This window comes from Dermochelys coriacea, chromosome 6 (genome assembly GCF_009764565.3).
Source record: "Dermochelys coriacea isolate rDerCor1 chromosome 6, rDerCor1.pri.v4, whole genome shotgun sequence".
In the NCBI taxonomy this organism is placed as follows: domain Eukaryota; kingdom Metazoa; phylum Chordata; order Testudines; family Dermochelyidae; genus Dermochelys; species Dermochelys coriacea.
Window position 1 is genome coordinate 90,967,669 of NC_050073.1, and position 18,586 is coordinate 90,986,254.

At 42.0% G+C, this 18,586-nt stretch overlaps 1 protein-coding gene across 5 annotated transcripts in view; it reads right to left on the reverse strand.

Moving 5' to 3' along the window:
- Window positions 1-18,586, reverse strand: part of STON2 (stonin 2) — a 130,142-nt gene that overhangs the window by 23,936 nt on the left and 87,620 nt on the right. For all 5 annotated transcript variants that reach the window (XR_006282035.1, XR_006282037.1, XR_006282036.1 and 2 more), the window contains 2 exons: window positions 11,455-13,290; window positions 1,612-1,814 (listed from right to left, as the gene is read on the reverse strand). Coding sequence is in view for 2 of the 5 variants with exons in the window: in XM_043516486.1 (XP_043372421.1) it covers window positions 1,612-1,814; window positions 11,455-13,290 (2,039 nt within the window). In the remaining 3 variants the exon portion in view is untranslated. The remainder of the gene's footprint in view (window positions 1-1,611; window positions 1,815-11,454; window positions 13,291-18,586) is intronic.

Below are 18,586 nucleotides of genomic sequence, written 5' to 3' on the forward strand. Positions count from 1 at the left end.
TCTGAAGCCAAGCCTCGCTGAAATTCAAAGGGGTTTAGATTAGAGATTCTTGTTTTGATCATATCTGATATTGTTAATTAATAACTGCTAATTAGTATCTGCATTTCTAAATAGCACCAATCTATAACAGGATTCCAGAAATTTTACAATGAAACATATACATCTTAACACACTAAAAACATTCAAGAGTAAAATAAAAACAATTCAGATCCATCTGTGTATAAACACTCAATCTCTGTATAGTCATAAATAAAGTCAGCATGCTGGGCTGAACATCCTTGGGAGAAAAAAGCCCTTTTAAAACACGTTTGAAAACCTAATTCTGTGGCACATCACAGCCTACTCTCTAAGTATTTCTGATTTACCAAACACACTGTAGTATCTGGGCACCAGCAAAATGATGTAAAACAACAGTAAAGTCCTGGATGCTCAAGACTCTAGCTATCCATTCCCTTAGGTTCTCAGAAGGAGTGATGATAGAGACCAGTAGTTTTCTACTCCGTCTCGGTCTATTACAGGCAGAGCTGGTAGCACCACCTTAGTTAAGGTTGTCCAACATTTTCCATTATAGAACCCTATTTTCCGCTGCTTGCAACTTTGCCTAAATTTAACCATTTTGTCTGAAATTTTACATGCCAAGTATCTGCCTCAGGCTGAATTTGTTTTAGAAAATTTCAGCAAAAATGGTTAAATTTTTTTCATTTCTGAAAACAAGGTTATAGAAAAATATGTTGTTTTGCCCATATCAAAAAGTCTTACAGCCATTTAACTGGGAAGCTCTAGTCTCTCCCTACTTTGAAACAAAGACAAACAGATTCTGTCTCTATATGTCAGTGGTTATGGCAGTTGCCTGGGATGTGGAAAACCTAGGTTCAAATCCCTACAAATGAGGCTATTGGTTATTCTGGAATCTCTCCTAGTTTTGATCAGAAATTCCATCCTGGACCCATGAAAACTTCCAGACAAAAGATGTGTCAAAACTGGTATGTTTCCACAAAAAGTTGTGGTTTTGACAAATCTGCCCCGTTCTCCCCCCCCCCCAAAGAAAAGAAATAATAAAGTGTTGAGAAATTCCTGATCAACTATATTTAGGTGCCAAAATACCTTCAAAAATCTGGCGTTTAGGAGCCTAAGTCTCATTGAAAGTCGTATCTAAAACAGGACTTAGGCATTTTTGAAGATTTTACCCTATATCTTTAGCTGGTGCAAACTAGTGTAGTTCCACTGAAACAAGTAGAGCTATGCTGATTTATGCCAGCTCAGAAATTAGCCCATCACAATTTAAAAGTACTGAAATATTTACTTTTGAAGAGAATACCTGAAAAATTGCTGAAGCTAGAAAGAAAGGCGTGTACTACTCCTACAGAAAAGCATGAAGAAACCCAGTGTTGCTCAACAGTTACTTGTTTGGCAGTGATGGATACAGAAATTCAAAGTGCGACGAGTTAGGGTTGTCTAAGCAGAGGGCCGGGAGTCAAGAGTTCTGCTCCCACCTCTGACTCTGTGTCATCTTGATAAATAATCTCTTTCACCAGCATTAAATACATCTGAAGAAAAATGAATCATGCAGTAGCTATGCTAGCCACAGTGACTGCCAGCTGCTCACTTTACCTTGTAACTATAGTGTGCTGAATAGTTAACCCATTTCCTGACATCAGTCTTGTCCTCTACAGAAATGGACCGAACAGTGGCTTTGGACGCCGAAGTGGTGGGCATGTCAAACTCCACGTCCACATAGCGGACGAAACTGGAAGGCACTTCCTGGTCAGAGCCAAGCTCCAGGTGGCAAAAGAAGCAGTGGGGATGGCCAGAAGCTGGGAACAGAAAATGAAACTTAAAACGGTTGTGAGGATCAATGAGGGCAACACCTACGAAGAAGCATCTTAAAACAGGGGTAAACAGAGATTATGCTGGAGTAAGTTATGAGGTCATAATAGCTACAGTACAGCTGGAGCTTCCAGAGAGGACTAAAGTAAACAAGCTGCAGCGATGATAGTTGATCATTCTAGACTGGCTTCAGTGAATGAGAATTCTGGGTATAAACCAGTCACCACAGGGATCAGAAAGGAATTCTCCAATCTATTTCCATGTACAGCACTGGTGTACTGTGGGCAGTTTTTTACTTCCTCTGACGCATCAGGTATTGGGCACAGCCAAAGGCAGGATCTTGCAGTACACAGTCCAATGATGTCTTTCATCTGAGGATCACATCACACTTTCAGCTAGGTATTATAACCATTTTATAGACAGGAAAACAAAATAAAAAAAATAAATGATTTATTTAAGGTCACACAGCAAGTCAATGGCAAAGCTAGGAACAGAACCCAGAAATTCCAACTTCTAGTTCATTATTCCATCCCCATACACAATACTCACTCCTTAAAAAGGGAAATGTAAGTGATAGTTTAAAATTGAAGTGATCTGTGAGCATTACATTTTGTTTTTTGTCCCCTTTGTCCTGTTGGAAAGCAGTGTGCTCTAGTCATTAGAGCACAGGCTGACTATCAGGACATATGGGTTCTATTCCTGCCTGTCATCAACTCACTGTGACCTTGGGCAAGTCACTTAACCTCTTCATGCCTCAATTTTTCCATCTGCAAAATGAGGATAGTATCTTTCAAAAGCACTCTGAGAACCTAGGCTGAAGGGTGTTAGATCAATCCTATGCATGATTATTATCCTTACATTTGCCTAAGTAAAACAAATCCGTCCATGACACAACAAGGCTCTGGCCATCTGGTTATGCATGGTGATATTTAATGATATTTAATATAAATAATATTTAATCTGACCATCCATTTTGCAATCACTATGGGAGCATTTGCCTTTTATACAGGTGATCAAGATGCACACTGAGAAGCTAAAAAGGAATGCAGGAGGTTGGGTTTGGGAAGTAAGAGTGGAAAGAAGCCTGCAAGTACTCCACATGGAGCAGAATGGGAGTACCATACATGATGGGCTTGCAGGATTGGGCACTGGGCCCAGCAGTACCCAAACAATGAGCACATCCAGAGTTTATTCCAAAATATCCAGCCCCCTGAGCCTGCAAAGCAAGGCAGAGTATCTTCAAAGATAGTACTAACTCTTAGCACTGACAGGGTGAAATTCACCCTTGTGCAGAGAGCCAGCACTAGACAACGCCTAAGCACCTCTGAGTCCCACCTCAAAATAGAGCTTAAATGGGATTTATAGGCCTTGTGCAAGTGCCTCTTCAGAGGGGTGAATTTCATCAGCAGAGCACTTGGTATTTTCAAAGCACTGCACAAACACTACTCAATCATGCACAAAGGCTTCCTAATGAAGTTTAAGGTAAATGCTGCTTCTGGTCAGGCCAGAAATATTATTATTAATAATAACAAATATTGTATATTGCTGGCTACAGGCTTCAGCAAAGTTGGGGTCCCATTGTGCTAAGGACTGTATAAATGTAGAGTAAATACTGCACAAACCGACTCTTCATAATGCATTGGTGTTCCCATCTTCAATTGGATGTGGGTATGCAGATACAAAAGAAACAATGAAAAACAAGGGAGTTAACTAAATGTTTACAGACTTCAAATATGCCTTGACAGAGGTTTTGGACCAAGGTTCAAGGACTCTTATCAGAATGGCTTTGCTCTTCCATAATGGAAAAGCAACTTGAAGCAGGTTTCCAAGAAAACTCCAGTTATCTACATCCTGAGCACAAGGTTTAAGGGCTGTGCCTTCTCCATGCACATTAAGTCAAGAGCCTATCAAATACATTCTTCAAGAGAAGGAGGAAAAGGTTTAATTTAAAAGAGCACACAGAACCCCCCAAAATGTTAAAATATGGTACTCATTTGTTCCTTGTGTTGCAAAGAAAAGGAGATTATGACTTTATTTTCTCCAGTAAATGGACTTAAAATAAATAAATAATTTAAACACTGCTGCACTTTAATTCTGGCTTTTCATCTCCAAAATATTTTGCAGACAATTTTAAAAAAGCATCTAAATTACTTAAGAGACTCCGGCTACATCTACACTGCAGCTGGGAGGTCTAATTCCCAGATTGGAGAGCCGTTCTTGTGTTAGTGTGCTAAAAATAGCAGTGTAGTTGTGGCAGCTTGGGCTAATTGTCTAAGTAACACCCTGTCCAAGATCCCAGGTATGTACTTGGACGGTGAGCCCAAGCTGCTGCCTGTGCCACCATGGCCACGTTGCTACTTTTAGTGCACTAGCTTGAGCAGAGTAGCGCATATACATCTACCTGAGTGGGGAACTACACTTCCCAGCTGCAGTGTAGATGTAGCCTACGGGCATGTCAACATTGCAATCCACAGGTGTGACTGTAGCTAGTATAGACTGTGACATTGCACCCCATAAGGCTTTATGGAAATATGCTTATGAATGTATATATGACATAACTGGAATATGTTTTATGCTACATATGCCATGTAACATATCTTTGTAAAGGTTATGATCTACTGAATCTACTCATCCTATTTGTATGCATGTATCATTTTTGTATTTAAAGTTATGAATATTGGCTGTGTACTTGCTTGATTTTTAAGCAGCCTTAGTAAAGCATTCGGTCAGCTTCTTGAGAAAGGAATGTGCAAATTAAGTGCCCAATCAAGAAGCACTTAACAGACAATGGAGCTTGGAAGGCTCCAATCCACATAAGAAGTCTACATGATGACGTTCAAGGTAGCATATGAACCATGGCTGCTAGCTGTAAGTTCTGAGTCATGCATGGACATGGGACTTGCCCATGTGACTCCATCTTGGAGCTGGACTTTGCATAGGAGAGAGGAGGGTGGTCTTCACCCACAAGAGAAAGTCTATTTAAGCCCATGGGAGACCCCTCTATTTTGTCTTCAGCTGGCTCAAGAGATAGCCTCTCCACCTCCAAAGATACCTGAAAGAAACTGGAACAAAGGACAGTAACTACAGCAGTGTAAATTATTGCTGGACCCAGACTAGAAGGAGACTAGTCTGTAAAAGGAAGCTTACTGGAACTCCTCTGAGGGTGAGGTTTTATCTGTATTCAGTTTTCTTACTGTATTTAGACATAGACTTGCGTGTTCTATTTTATTTTGCTTGGTAATTCACTTTGTTCTCTCTGTTTCTACTTGGAACCACTTAAATCTTACTTTCTGTATTTAATACAATCACTTTTTACTTATTAATTAACCCAGAGTATGTATTAATATCTGGGGGGTGGAGGGGGCAAACAGCTGTGCATATCTCTCTAGAGTGCTATAGAGGGCGAACAATTTATGAGTTTACCCTGTATAAACTTTATACATGGTAAAACGGATTTACTTGGGGTTTGGACCCCATTGGGAGTTGAGCATCTGAGTGTTAAAGACAGGAACAATTCTTACGCTGCTTTTAGTTTAAGCCTACAGCTTTTAGGGGATGTGGTTCAGATCTGGGTCTAGGTTTGCAGCAGGCTAGCAGGTCTGGCTCAAACCAGGCAGGGCACTGAAGTCCCAAGCTGGGAGGGCAGGGAAAGTGGGGGCAGATGTAGTCTTGACACATCAGCTGGCAGTCCCAAGCGGGTTTCTGTGATCCAACCCATCACATAGACATATCCAAACTAGCTCTGATCCAGATAGGTCACAGCTAGCTCGAGTAACAGTAGCAGCGAAGCTGTGGCAGCATGACCAGCTGCATGAGATAGCTCCGCCTGCCTGGGACCCTGAGCACATACTCAAGTTTTGGTGCTGCCGCGGCTTCACTGATATTGTTACTGGAGCTATCTTTGACAAAGTAGCTCAGGTATGTCTATACTGGCTGCAAACACACCTCCCTATTGCAGTGTAGACACATACCCTAAGTACCATTTTACTTAATAAAAATAATATGTAAATACATTTTAAATACATTTAAAAATCTGGGCCTTTTGTCATGAGGCTAAGTCCCATTGACTTTTGAAAACAGGACTTAGATGCTTTGAAAATTGTACCCAATATCTATATTTAATCTGCAGCCCACCACTGTAAGGTAAGGAAGTATTCCCCTGTTTTGGGTGTGGGAAACTGAAACAGAGAGAGATTAAGGACCAAACTGTGTCTGACTACAGCATGGATGCACAAGGGGAGGGAGCACAAGGAATCTTTCCCAACATTTTATATGTTGTGGGTGGGTACAATTACAGTCTCCTTTAAGCACAGAGACTGTATTCTCCTAGAACTTCTGTGAGCAGAAACACCCCAGAAAGGGGGACTAACATGGATAGGGGGCAGCATTATATCCACACCTCCAATGGCCAATGGAGCTGTCCGGCCAGAGAAAGCAGAGCATGCTGAACCATCTGGAGGAATGGTGTAATAGGTACATTACTCCTGGGCACAAGGGAACTTCTTGAGCCACAATCCATTGTGGAGCTATCTTGGAGTGTGGGGCTTGGGGAAGAGTATGGCTGTGCACCAACTCCAGTGCAGACCTGTGACTTGCCAAAGGCCATAGAGAAAATAACAGTGTCAGAACTGGGACACGAAGTCAGGAATTCCTGGCTCCTGATCCTGTGTTTAAAAATAGATCTTGGCTGTCTATCAAAGTGGGCATTTCCTAAGCTGCAGTAGAGCTATGAGCATGCACATTAAATGCGGTCAAGAGCCAATAATACCTCCTGGGAAAGACAGTTTCACCAGTTACAGGCAAGGCTGGGAGCACTGCTTATTAAAGTTGCCCAACATTTCCCATTATAAGACCCTATTTTCAGTTGCTTATAACTTTGACAAACTTTAACTGTTTGGACTGAAACAGAGCCACTGACCATCAGAAGCACTTTCCATGCAATGGCTGCTCCAGGCTGGGGTGGGCCCAGGCACTGGAACTAAGAGAAAGGAACACATTTTATTGTTCTCTGACAGTCTGTTAAGCACTAACAGCTGTAAGAGGCTCGAGCATGCTCAGTGAGGATGGGCTCTTCAGAGATTTTTGCTGTTAAGCTCTAACAAATCTCTATTGAGCATGCAACTTTTCAAAGGCTTATAAATTGGCCAAATTTTGGTGGATTTTCATGTGAACAGTAAATGGCACATCCCTGACACAAAGACCACCCCTTGCCAACTTTGAAATCCCTGCTTCAAAGCATGGGGTCACTAGAGCATTTCACAAGAAAGATATCAAGAATTTTTTAACATGGGCTAAACAACGGATGTGCCCCTAGCCTCCTTCTCTGATTCCTCTCTGGCTGAAGTTTAAAAAAAAGCCAGAGGAAGATGCCTGGCATGTAAAAATTTAAGCCCAAACAGTTAAAGTTTGTCAAAACAGGGTCTTGTAATAGGAAATGTCAAGCAAACTAAATGATAGGTGGTGCAACTAGCCCTATGTATAATACAAAAAAAAACAAAACCTTGGGACACTGCATAACATCATGAGAATGAAACTAAACATTGAATCTACTTGTCTGACAACACAGGACAAATAAGCAAGGCCTTTAACTATCACAACAAACCTAATGTTTATTTATTTGAACTTACTGTTTCTGATTGTTTATAGAGTGCCACTGATGCACTTGAGACAAAACAAACATGGTCTCTGCTGTGAAAAACTTGCAATCTAAGAGCCTCAGCCAACTCCCACCGACTTCAAAGACAGCAGGATCAGTCCCTAAATTAGCCTAAATTATGTTGGTTTACACATAACATGACCCCATGAACTGTAGTCAGTTGAACTCTGCACAACTGAACTGAGCCATAAATCATGTGGGGAAGGTGTCATTTATTTTTAAACTATTTAATCAATTCTAGTAGTAGTAACGAGTAACAGTACATGCAGATTTCATTGTGCACTTAATTGAAACATTTACTGTTCGTGCCCACTCAAATGTCTGGCACTTATGTTATATAAATGAAATGTCTGTGAATACAAATAATACACAAAGTTATAACAACATACATGGAACCCATGCAGTCACTAATTGACCAGGGGTCACAAAATATAACATTATACTTTTATTTCCCCCACCACACCCAATCAGACCCCTCAGTCTGAAAGATGGATAAAGTTTGTAGTAAAACCGAGAAGACATCAGACAGATTCATCCTCTTCTTGGCTTCCTGCCTCCCTGAGTCACAAACACCTCATTCTCACTTTCAATGACTTACTCCTCACAATAAAGTCCATGTTGAAAATTATCTGTGTTTCAAAGCTGCCATGTTTGGAAGGGACCTGATTCAACTGTCCCCAAAGTTCAGAGGTGGTGAGATCTAGGATTTTAATTTGGTCCATTTTACAGGTAGGGCCAGCCAGCATGCTTGGGACTGGATCCATAGTCAAATTGCTCCACAGCTCAGGATATCTAGATCCAAGATTCTGGTTTGGGTCACACCTCTGCTTTGTTTGTACAGCTTTCCCCCCACTATCATGAAGCCTCTGTATGGATATTTTCTTAACATTCTTTTGTTCCACTGCTTAGAGGGTAAAAACACATGCTAGTTCTCTTGTACTGGATCACATCCAGTTGTGACTATGAGGCTCCATGGGGCCTATAAACAGGCTTCCTTTATCAGCCAGTATCAACATGTTCATTGTGAATCAGAGAAGAGCAATAGAGTTTACCAAACTGTTCTGGGAAGAAGCTCAGCAACATACTTTGTGGAATCCTGCCATTAGTTGCCTCCAAGAGAAAAACACAGGCTAAATACATGGATTGTTTGATTCAGTCATATGCTTTTGAATTTGTAGCCACAAGCAAATGGCCCAGACACTTTCGCAGATGGCCCTGGTGGCAGGTTGTAAAGCTGGAGAGCATAGGGCCTGTTCATAAGGAACCACAAAGACAAGAAGTCAGGCTAAGGCAGTGAAGCTACAGAAATAATTCCTAGAGACCGGCGCTTGGATTTTATGATCTGCAAGTGAGCACTAGGTTAAATGGTTTAAGACTTAGTTACCTGAGCGACCCACCACTCTCTCCCCCCAATACCACCTTCAGTGGCAGTCAGTAAGGACAGGCAGCTAGATCCCCCTTAATTTAAACTGGAGGGGGCTGCTGCACAGTATTTTCCATAGGGGTCCTTGAAAGTGGAATTTGCCCTCCCTTTTTGGTCTACCAGAGCTCGGATTTGTCAACATTCAGGACATGCAGCAAGCCCACCCTTTGATAAGGGCTGAAGTTTGTGGGTGGCTAGATGTGTGGGTCTCTATTATATTTTGGTTGACTATTGTGGGTGGCTTCATTCAGGCAACTGTGTATTTTTTTAAAATTTGTTGTACATTCTGAGCATCTAGAGCCATCGATAAATGCTGTCAAGAAATATAAATAGCCCCTGAGAGGCAGCGATGGATTCAAACTATACTAGGCCTGCCTCCACAAATACTCTAGGATTCCCTCCCACACCACTTCCCACAGGTACAGTGGCCACGTCATAATGCTTGCTCCCCTTTCCTTTCCCTCAAATCACACTGTGACCTGACGGGGAGGCTGTCTGCAGCCAGGGCACCTCTCTTCCTCCCAGGTGTATCAGACAGTCAGTTAGCACCCATGTGTCGCTACTGCTCAGTACTGTGTGGGAAGACTCTCCACTGCATCTCAGCTTCATCCTCCCATTCTGGGAGGCAGATGTAAGGCCACAGACAGAGACAAGGATAAAACTGGAGACTTGGGTTAACATTTCACATAAGGTGAAAGAAAATGGGTAAGAGAGCATCACTAATGGCTTGAGCAGGCAAAAAAGAGTCAAGAATTCTGGAATCTGTGAGCAATTCTGCTAATGACATGCTGTGTGAATTTAGAAAAGTCATTTAAGGTTATGTCTACACTTTGAGCTGGAGGTGTAAATTCCAGCTCGAGGACACATACCTGGCCTAATGACTGAGCTAGCGCACTAAAAATAAAGCATAGCTGTGGTGGTGTGAGGGATAGCAGCCCTGAGTACTTGCCTAGCAACTTGGATGTTTATGTACTTGGATCAGCTAGCCCCTCCCGCTGCCAGGGTTACACTCTATTTTTAGCATGCTAGCTTGATCAGAGCTAGCAGGGTATGTCACCTTGAGCTGGAAATTGCACCTTCCATCTTGAAGCGCAGACATATGCTTAATCTCTGTGGGCTTCAGTTTTCCCTGCTGTAATGTCTGTAAAGCACAGAGATCCTCAGATGGATGGTGCCAGAGAAGAAGAATTGTCACTGAACTTCATCCCCTGACCTGAGGGGTCATGCAGGCGGCATAGTGGGATTTTCCTAGCAAGCACATCATTATTTGCATTTAGGGTCAGGTTGACAATATGGCTTTTTCCAGGCATGCTGCTATTGACATGAAATTAGTCTTTCATCCTGAGGTTTCTTTTTATTCCCCCTACTCTTTGCTTCTAATCTTTCCTCCAAAGTAAACTCTCCAAGCCTCATTTGTTGTCAGACAGATGTTTATCCAGGTCTGTACTCTGTGATGGATCCCTTATTGAGCTAAAAAGTGATCCAAAAGGTGAGAAGCACTAGTTTAATGCTTTCCTTCCCTCCTGCCAAATGAGAACAGATGTTCTCAGAAAGGATCAGCTCTAGAGCATCATTGAACTTTTCTTGTAGGGAAAAAGTACAGGCAGAAACGGGCCCAGTGAGACAGGTACAGGAACAAGTCAGTATTTTAAACAGCATTTATGCATAGAACTGCATTAGCCAAGGGCATGGGAACCAGAAAAGGTAATTTACTATAAACAGAAAGTAAACTAGATGGGTCAGATTTCACTGCCCAAGCTGGGTGAAGGGCAGAAAGTGAACAAATGGTAATGGTGGTAAAAAGTAAATTAGATTTCACAGATTACTTGAATGTTAATAATTAAAGGTATAACTATAAAAATACAGCGCAGGACAGATTTTTAAGTTATATGATTTACCTTGACAGTGTCCCTTTAAATGTTTAATCAGGTCTTAGTCCCTGTCCACACTAGCTGAAAGATGTAGCCACAAGTTGTTGCATGGAATACTTTTAGCTTGTAATGTCTACACAGTGCCCTATGTCCACACACAACCACCATACCTCGTACGTGTATGAACTCTGGCTGTAACACATGCAGTGAGATCTTTGTCTCAGGTCTTGCTGAACCAGTGCAATTTACAACATTGTGGATAGGAAGTCACAAGGGTGGAGCTACAGTGATTCAGCTGGTCCCCTGATATCACACAATACAGTGTCTTACATTTGGAAGTTACCCAGAAAGTACCAGTTCTCAGAAACAGTGTAGTGCATTATGGGAAAGCTTAGGCAAGAGTCCCAGAATGCACTGACAAAACCATGGTTGGAAGGCATATTTGCATGTGGCTACACCAAAATGGTTTTGTCAAAAACAGTGTTTCTTTGTGAGACACATTAAACCACTGATAGGATGAGTAAGACAACCAGCCATTTCATGCAACTGATGCCCCTTTGAACCTTCCAAAAGGACAATAGTTTATCCATTGTACCGTGTAACTCCTATGTCCCCCAGCCCCCAAAATATACCTTTCCTTTAAGTTTATCCACTCAGACACAGTACTCTCTACTCACCTGAGTTTTTGTCAGGCAGTCGGTTTATCCTCCATACAAGGGAATTAAAGGCATGCTCATATTTGGCAGTTCCCAAAGTTACCCTCATTACCGGCTCAGAACCAGACACACTGGTTGATCCAAAACTAGCACCCTTGTTCACCTTGGCTTTCAAAGACTTTTCTCCCAGGACACTTTCCCTGCGGAAGTTTTTCACCCACTCATTTGGCACTGGGTAGCGGACCATCACGTTTTCACAGGGGACCTGAGTTAGAGGGTCACAGTTGGAGGAGAACCCAGTGGACATCATCAGCCAGCTCTGGACCTCCACTTCAGCACCTTTGACAGTGGCTGCTGTTCTCAGAGTGAAAGGCAAAGTCTTCTCAGCAAACACAGTCCTGAACCTCATCAGCTCAAATTGGCAGGCATCCAAGGGATTAAACTGGATAACATGGGAGCTGTTAAACATTTCCTCATCCACACATGAATGGAACCGGCAGTTATACAACTTAATCCACTTCGTGGTAGTGGTAGGCATAATATCCTGCCGTGCAACGATTTCATTCCCTTTTATAAGTATATCATTAAGGCCCAGCCTGCATTCTGCAAGGCCAGAAAGGAAGCTGAGAACATGTACATGTGTCAGCACACTGTGCTGGAGAATCCTATGGTCTCCTTTGGCCAAGATGCCATGAAACTCGTCTTTGACATCAACAGTGATTTCTTCCTCTTGATAATTTAATCCTACTGTGCTTAGATCTGTTGAGGCTGGCAAGTCCATTAATATATCCTGAACTGCACTGATAAAACTAAGGAAGTCTTCATAATTAGTAGTGCCTAGCTTTATCACTTGTTCCCTTTCTGCTGCATGGCTGATTGCTGGTTTAGGCTGATACTTCCTTTTCTCCTTGTAGATGGTGCGGTCTATCCGCACACTGTGTATCCTTCCATTCTCATCATAGTTTTGGAGCTTGGGCTCTGAAATCTCATGATTGATCTCAAGTTTGAATTCCTTGAAGGGCTTCTCCAGACCCTTCTCATAAAAAAGCTGTAGATACCCACTTGCAGTCAGTTTGATGTAGATTGGCCCCCAATGCCTAGATGACATGATGTTCTTCTTCTCTGGTATCCTGAGCATCATTGGCCAGCCATCCTTGGGCTGAGATGAGGCCAAGTTCAACAATGTGCCATCCACCTCAAATGGCATCAGGGGGTCATCATCAGGTAGAGTTGGGCTGCTCAGGAGATCTGGATCCCCAATCCGGAGCTGCTTGAGCTGCTCGACAGCATCTGTGTGGGTTAAGTTTTTGCTTGACTCATTGAAGCTGATAGTGTCAGGTTCTTGGTAGAGGATAATAAGGGAGTCTCTTTGGCTTTGGCCTGGAGCACTGGAGAGAGAGGAGCTGTGGGAACGCCTATCTCGTTCCTCTAAGAATGAGCTGAACGGGTTGATGGGTGAGGGTTGGACATCCCTCAGAGACTCATCCAGGAAAGGGTTAGTAGCACTCCAGGGGGGTGTTCCAACAGAAGGCAGCCTATTTAAGGAGGAAAGATCTAGCTTTTGAACTTTAGTGAGGTCCACCAACGTGCTCCTGGGGCGCTCCCTCTTCTTAAAGGATGCAGCAAGGTTACAGTTCACATCTGCAGTCTGCGTTGCTATTGGTGGGGTGTCTGGTTTCAAGGGAGAAAGCTTCTGTAGGGAAGCAGAGCTGACTTCATTGTCATCGAAAGTCACCCAGGTGGGGAAACGAGCTGTGGTTGGGATAGGAGAGTGCCCATTCATGGGGGTGCTGTTCAGCTGCCAGTTGACAGCCTCCATATCTACCTCTTCATCTTCCTGGAAAGACGAGGAATTGTCTTTAAAGAGAGAAAAAGAGAGAGAAAAGGGAAATTTCAGTCCATTAGTCTAAAACCAACTAGTTCTTTTCTCTAAGGGAGAAACTTTGTGGGCACCGTAGTTTGCATGCACAAAATGAGCTAATTCGCATGCTGTGCAAGGGAACTGGTCAAACAACTTGGCTGAAAGGCCAAAGAGTCTGATAAGAATTAGTGCGGGACCCGGTACCGGCCAGTCACCTCCAAAAGGACAGAGAAACAAAGGTACAAAGAAGCAGCAGGAGACAAATGAAGAAAAGAGGAATGATAGCAGGGACTGTACCTTCCTCCTCTCTCCCAAACAAAACAAAAGCTAAAAAGGAGAAAACAAACACCTACCATATTGCAGTCATTTTTTCTGTAATTTTTTTCTTTGTAGCTTTCTTCTTTACTCCCTCTCTCCTTTCATTCTTTCTCTCTCCTTTTTCCTCTTTTGTTCCTTCTCTTCCTCCTTTCTCTCTTGTTCCTTCTCTTTCTGTTCTTTCCCTTCTGCTCCCTCTCCCCCATGTGCTTTTGGGTTGTTGAATCCAATGGGAAGAGGGAGTGAAAGTGGTGGAAGCTCTTTTTTCTGCCACTCCCACTCCATCTCCATGTGCTTCGGCTGCTCTATTGCTGTTAGCATTAAAGCACATGGGGAAAGAGCATAAGCACTGGAAAAGGTGCCTGAATGACATGCATTGCACAGGAGACATTCAATAAAGCTGTTTACTTGGCCTGCCTTGTGGAGAATTATCAGTCAGCCCTAAAATGTCTATGAAATACTTCTCAGGGAAGCTGTGAACTAATGATGTAGGAATGGTTAAAGAAAGGCATATTTCAAGCCTGTATTGTGCAAGCTTTCCCCACAGTCTCTTAGTCTAGCATACCATTCTTGACCTGTAACAGCTTCTATTTTTCTAGACCTGGGGTCCCCATATACAGCTCTGCCAATGCACTTCAGTCCTGAGCTGCACTACCCCTTGCTATTCCAGTCCTGGATGTTTCCCAAGTAGAGGCTCCCAGTGGTGGTGTTTATATACAGAACACAAACAACTGGGAATGTTCTGAGGCTGAAGCGTTTAATCTCCATTGGCTTGGAGAGCAGGATCACAGAAGCTGCTCCCAAAAATGGGCATCCTGTCTGGAATTATAATCTGCTGCTGCAGCATGGGTTTACCATATAGAAATGTCAACATCCTTACCTCTTAAATTTGCATCAAAATGCAGATTATGTACTTTGCAAAACTCATTGCTCTGAAGTGCAAGAAAAGAGACTGTAAAAACCACACTTATGTGCTACCTATGTTTGAACTCTGGGCAACTGCTGTGTCACATCTGCTTACTGCATAGACAAACACAAGCATTTATAGTGCTGTCATCCCCTTGGAGGAGAGAGCTTGATTCCCATCTGCCTCACTGGTATCAGCAAAATCTGAGAGCTAAATTCAGATTCCAACTGTTGTCTACTAAACTGAACACAGACGTCAGGAGACCTGGGTTTTAGCTCTGGCTGTGTGACTATGTGACCCTGGGTCACTTCACATTTCTGGGCCTCTGTTATGCCATCGGTACAAAGGGATAATGACACTTACCCAACCTTGTAAAATACTTTGAGATCTACATATGGAACACATTATAGCATTATTATCATGATCACTGGTGATTGTGTATGAAGAAGAAAGTAACCAACTAGCTTTTCAGATACCAATTTAATAATAAAATTATAATAATAATAATAATAATACAATGTTTTTCTTCCATATATCTTGAGGTGCTTTATAAAAGAAAGAGTCACTATCTCAATTTATCAGGAGATTTCCTCTTCACCCTGCACACTCAACCAGATCTTAGTCTTAGATTTGCACATAAGATGCAACTCTTGTACAAATGCTAACCATAGTTCCTGCTCCTGGGTGGGATGGTAGATCCTGCATGCCCACTCAATAAACTTCCGCCCCAGGTCTATACATGGATTGGGGGGCTGGGGTGGGGGGGAGAGTGTGACTTTCACTTCCACACCCTTCCCCCAAACCAGCTCCAAAGCATTTTTTTTTTAAATTACCAAGTACAAAACTGAACTCAGTGGGAACTGGCCTTCTGCTCTCTAGTCCCCATCCCCACACTGCTAAACTTCTCTAGATGTAGCTTCTCTCCTCAGTGGCCAGCCAGCAAACATATAGTTGCTTGGAGAAAGAGCAAAGGGAATATAAAGATGTAGTGAACAGGCTTACAATTTTCCAGAAATCTTGGACATAGAGTTTCTTGCTTCTTTTATCACTGGTGACATTTACATGCAAATAGGGTCTTTGTTTCTTAAGAGCTCACCTGGTCCTGAGGTTTATTTCTCATCTAAGGTCATAATCCATCCTTTGTGGTATCACAGCCATCAACTTGCAGAAACCAACTGTGATGCCACAGAGGATTAGGACTTCAGGTGGGTGGAGAGTGGTAGATAAACAGAGATCCTGATTTCATACGAAAGAAATACAGGCAGCATTTCCACTAAAAAGAACATCTGTCAGAGTTTTCCCACAGGGTATAAGCAGGACTTTTTAAAAACAAAGCTGCTTTTATGATACAGGAGCCTAAAAATGCAGCCAAAATTATTTTTTTTTAAAAATGGTAGTTTTATAACTTTAAGTGACTTCATTGTTTATTTTATTTTAGGAGAAAACCAGAGCAAATTAGTATTTGATTCTGGTCATCTGTAAAGAGATCACATCATGGAGCTGGGAGGCAATAAACTGTCTTTATCCTACACTGAAATCAAATTAAATACAGTGTTCAGTTGCCCAACTGGAGGGTGTTCAGAGAAGAATGATGAATATTGTTTAAGGGCTGGAAGAATTACACTGATGAGGAGAGCTAAACAGGCGTAGCTTAGCTAATAAGGACTAAAGGGTGGGGGAATATTATCACTGTCTACAAATATTTGATGTAAACATGGGCCAGGGAGAGAAATTATTTAGCTTGGTCTCTATGGTTATAACTAAGTGAAGGGGGATAATATTAAGAAAAAGATAAGGTAGGATTAATATCAGGAAAAGCTTCCTAAGAACTGGATGTGCTAGCCTGCAGAACAGACTCCCAATGGAAGTGGTGTGGAAGCTCTGGTACATGGGCCATTTACAATTAGACTAGAGTCATTAGACCAATATATTGTGGGGAACAACCCTGAACAGGCCAAAGGATGGGGTAGTTGGGACTGAATGTGATTGTCTCCATTTCTAATTTAGATTAATTTATGAATCAGTGTGACCATTTTTTTAAACACAAAGGGAATTTTTTCACTCCAAGTTACAAAATATCAGCATTTCTAAATTGAAAGTGAGAGAGACCCATCAATACAGTGACACTTTGAGAGGTGTGGCTAAAAGAGTATCCTATTCGCTGGACAGATAAGAACAGCACTTAACCACCCTGCAGGAATAGCTGGATTTGATTTAAGCATGTTAATATTTCCACTGCGCAAAATATATCAAGACTTGCTGAGAGAGAGCAGAAGACCTGACAGAGAATGAATCCAAAATGAGAAGGGTTAATTCTGCACTAAAGAAAATAAAAAGCAGTCAAAATAAAGTAATCAAGCCCCTTTGTCTCTCTTGATTAATGTGCTTAGTTTCTGCAAAGCAAATTACTTTTATAGGTATATCTTTAGCCAAAATTAAAATGTCTTTTAACTACTTGAATTCCTTTGCCAGAAGGCATCCTGCCATAGCTCCAGCCCAGTTGCCAAATATTGACAGATATATCCAGGTAGAACATCCTTGCCATGCCACTAAAAATCTGGGCAGTCTAGGGGAAAGCCTCTACTGTGCTATTAAATGTCCAGGTAGAGGGCCCTTGCTATATTACTGCACCTTCCACGAGTTTCTTACTGTTGCACTGACTCTACAAGGTCAGCAAATATCAGCAGCGAAAGGTTTCACATTTCAGCATTATAAACTAAGCACGGTACTAAACAATAAAGCAGATGGCAAATGGAACATCTCGCTGTGTCCCCCAAGCCTCTTATAATTCACTACACGGGAATGGAGTCATTGATTTGCTTTATCGCTTCATTTATAATTTTTCTCTATTTAATTTTTTGGGGGTCTGAACTCTCTTCTTTTAGAAGCCACGGAGTGTTATGTTACCTCTACCTTGGAAAAACAGCTGCCTCGCAGGAGCTTGAGGAATTGATGCCTTGTAAGCTCTTCACGGATTTGGTAGCACTAGTGTCACATAGGTAGGAAGAAGCTCTTGAAGGCACTCAATCACTTGAAGTGAAGAGAGTTCTGAGTAGGATTATTGCTCTGAAAAATTGCCTCAATTTAAAAGCTTGGATTTTCATTGTATATAACAAACAACTTAAGTGCCAGTACCATACACAAGGGAACTATAGACTGCTTTGGAAAACTTGGATGGCAATATATGCTTCTCACAGATGCCTTGAACATTGGTGCTGGGTTTGGAGATCACTTAGGCTTAGTCTAAAGTAGAAAAGGTTTCCTGGTATAAAAGAAAAGGAGTACTTGTGGCACCTTAGAGACTAACAAATTTATTTGAGCATAAGCTTTCGTGAGCTACAACTCACTTCATCGGATGCACGAAAGCTTATGCTCAAATAAATTTGTTAGTCTCTAAGATGCCACAAGTACTTCTTTTCTTTTTTGCGAATACAGACTAACACGGCTGCTACTCTGTTTCCTGGTATAGTTATGCCAGTTCCCAAAACAAAATAAGCTACGCTGGGAAAAACACTTTTTTTGTTTTTGCTGGTATAAGTATGTCCACTCTTGGGCATTTGCCAGTATAGAAATGTTGTAAAAACAAACAAACAAAATCACACTCTTAACTGACATTACAGTGAGAAAAAATCTAGTGTAAATCTGGCCTTAGTGAATCAATTCAGTATTAAGGAAGCCAGTTACAAAGGTGACAGCTTCTATTTACCTATAAGCAATGACAGGAGAGGGAAAAAGCAGAGATAAAGAGGAGCAGGATGAAATCTATCATTAGATTGTTGGGCATTTGTTTGAGTTTGGCTTAAGAACACAAGAATTTCCATACTTGGGTCAGACTGACAGTGGCCAGTATCAGAGCTTCAGTGAGAGTGTACAGAATAGGGCAGTTGCAATGAACCACCCCGTCTACCCCTCCCAGCTTCTGGCAGTCAAGAGGTTTAGGGTCGCTCTGAGCATGGGGTTGACATCCCTGACCATCTTGGCTAATAGCTATAGATAGACCTATCCTCCATGAACTTATCTAGTTCTTTTTTGAACCCTGTTCTACTTTGTCAATCACATCTCATGGTAAT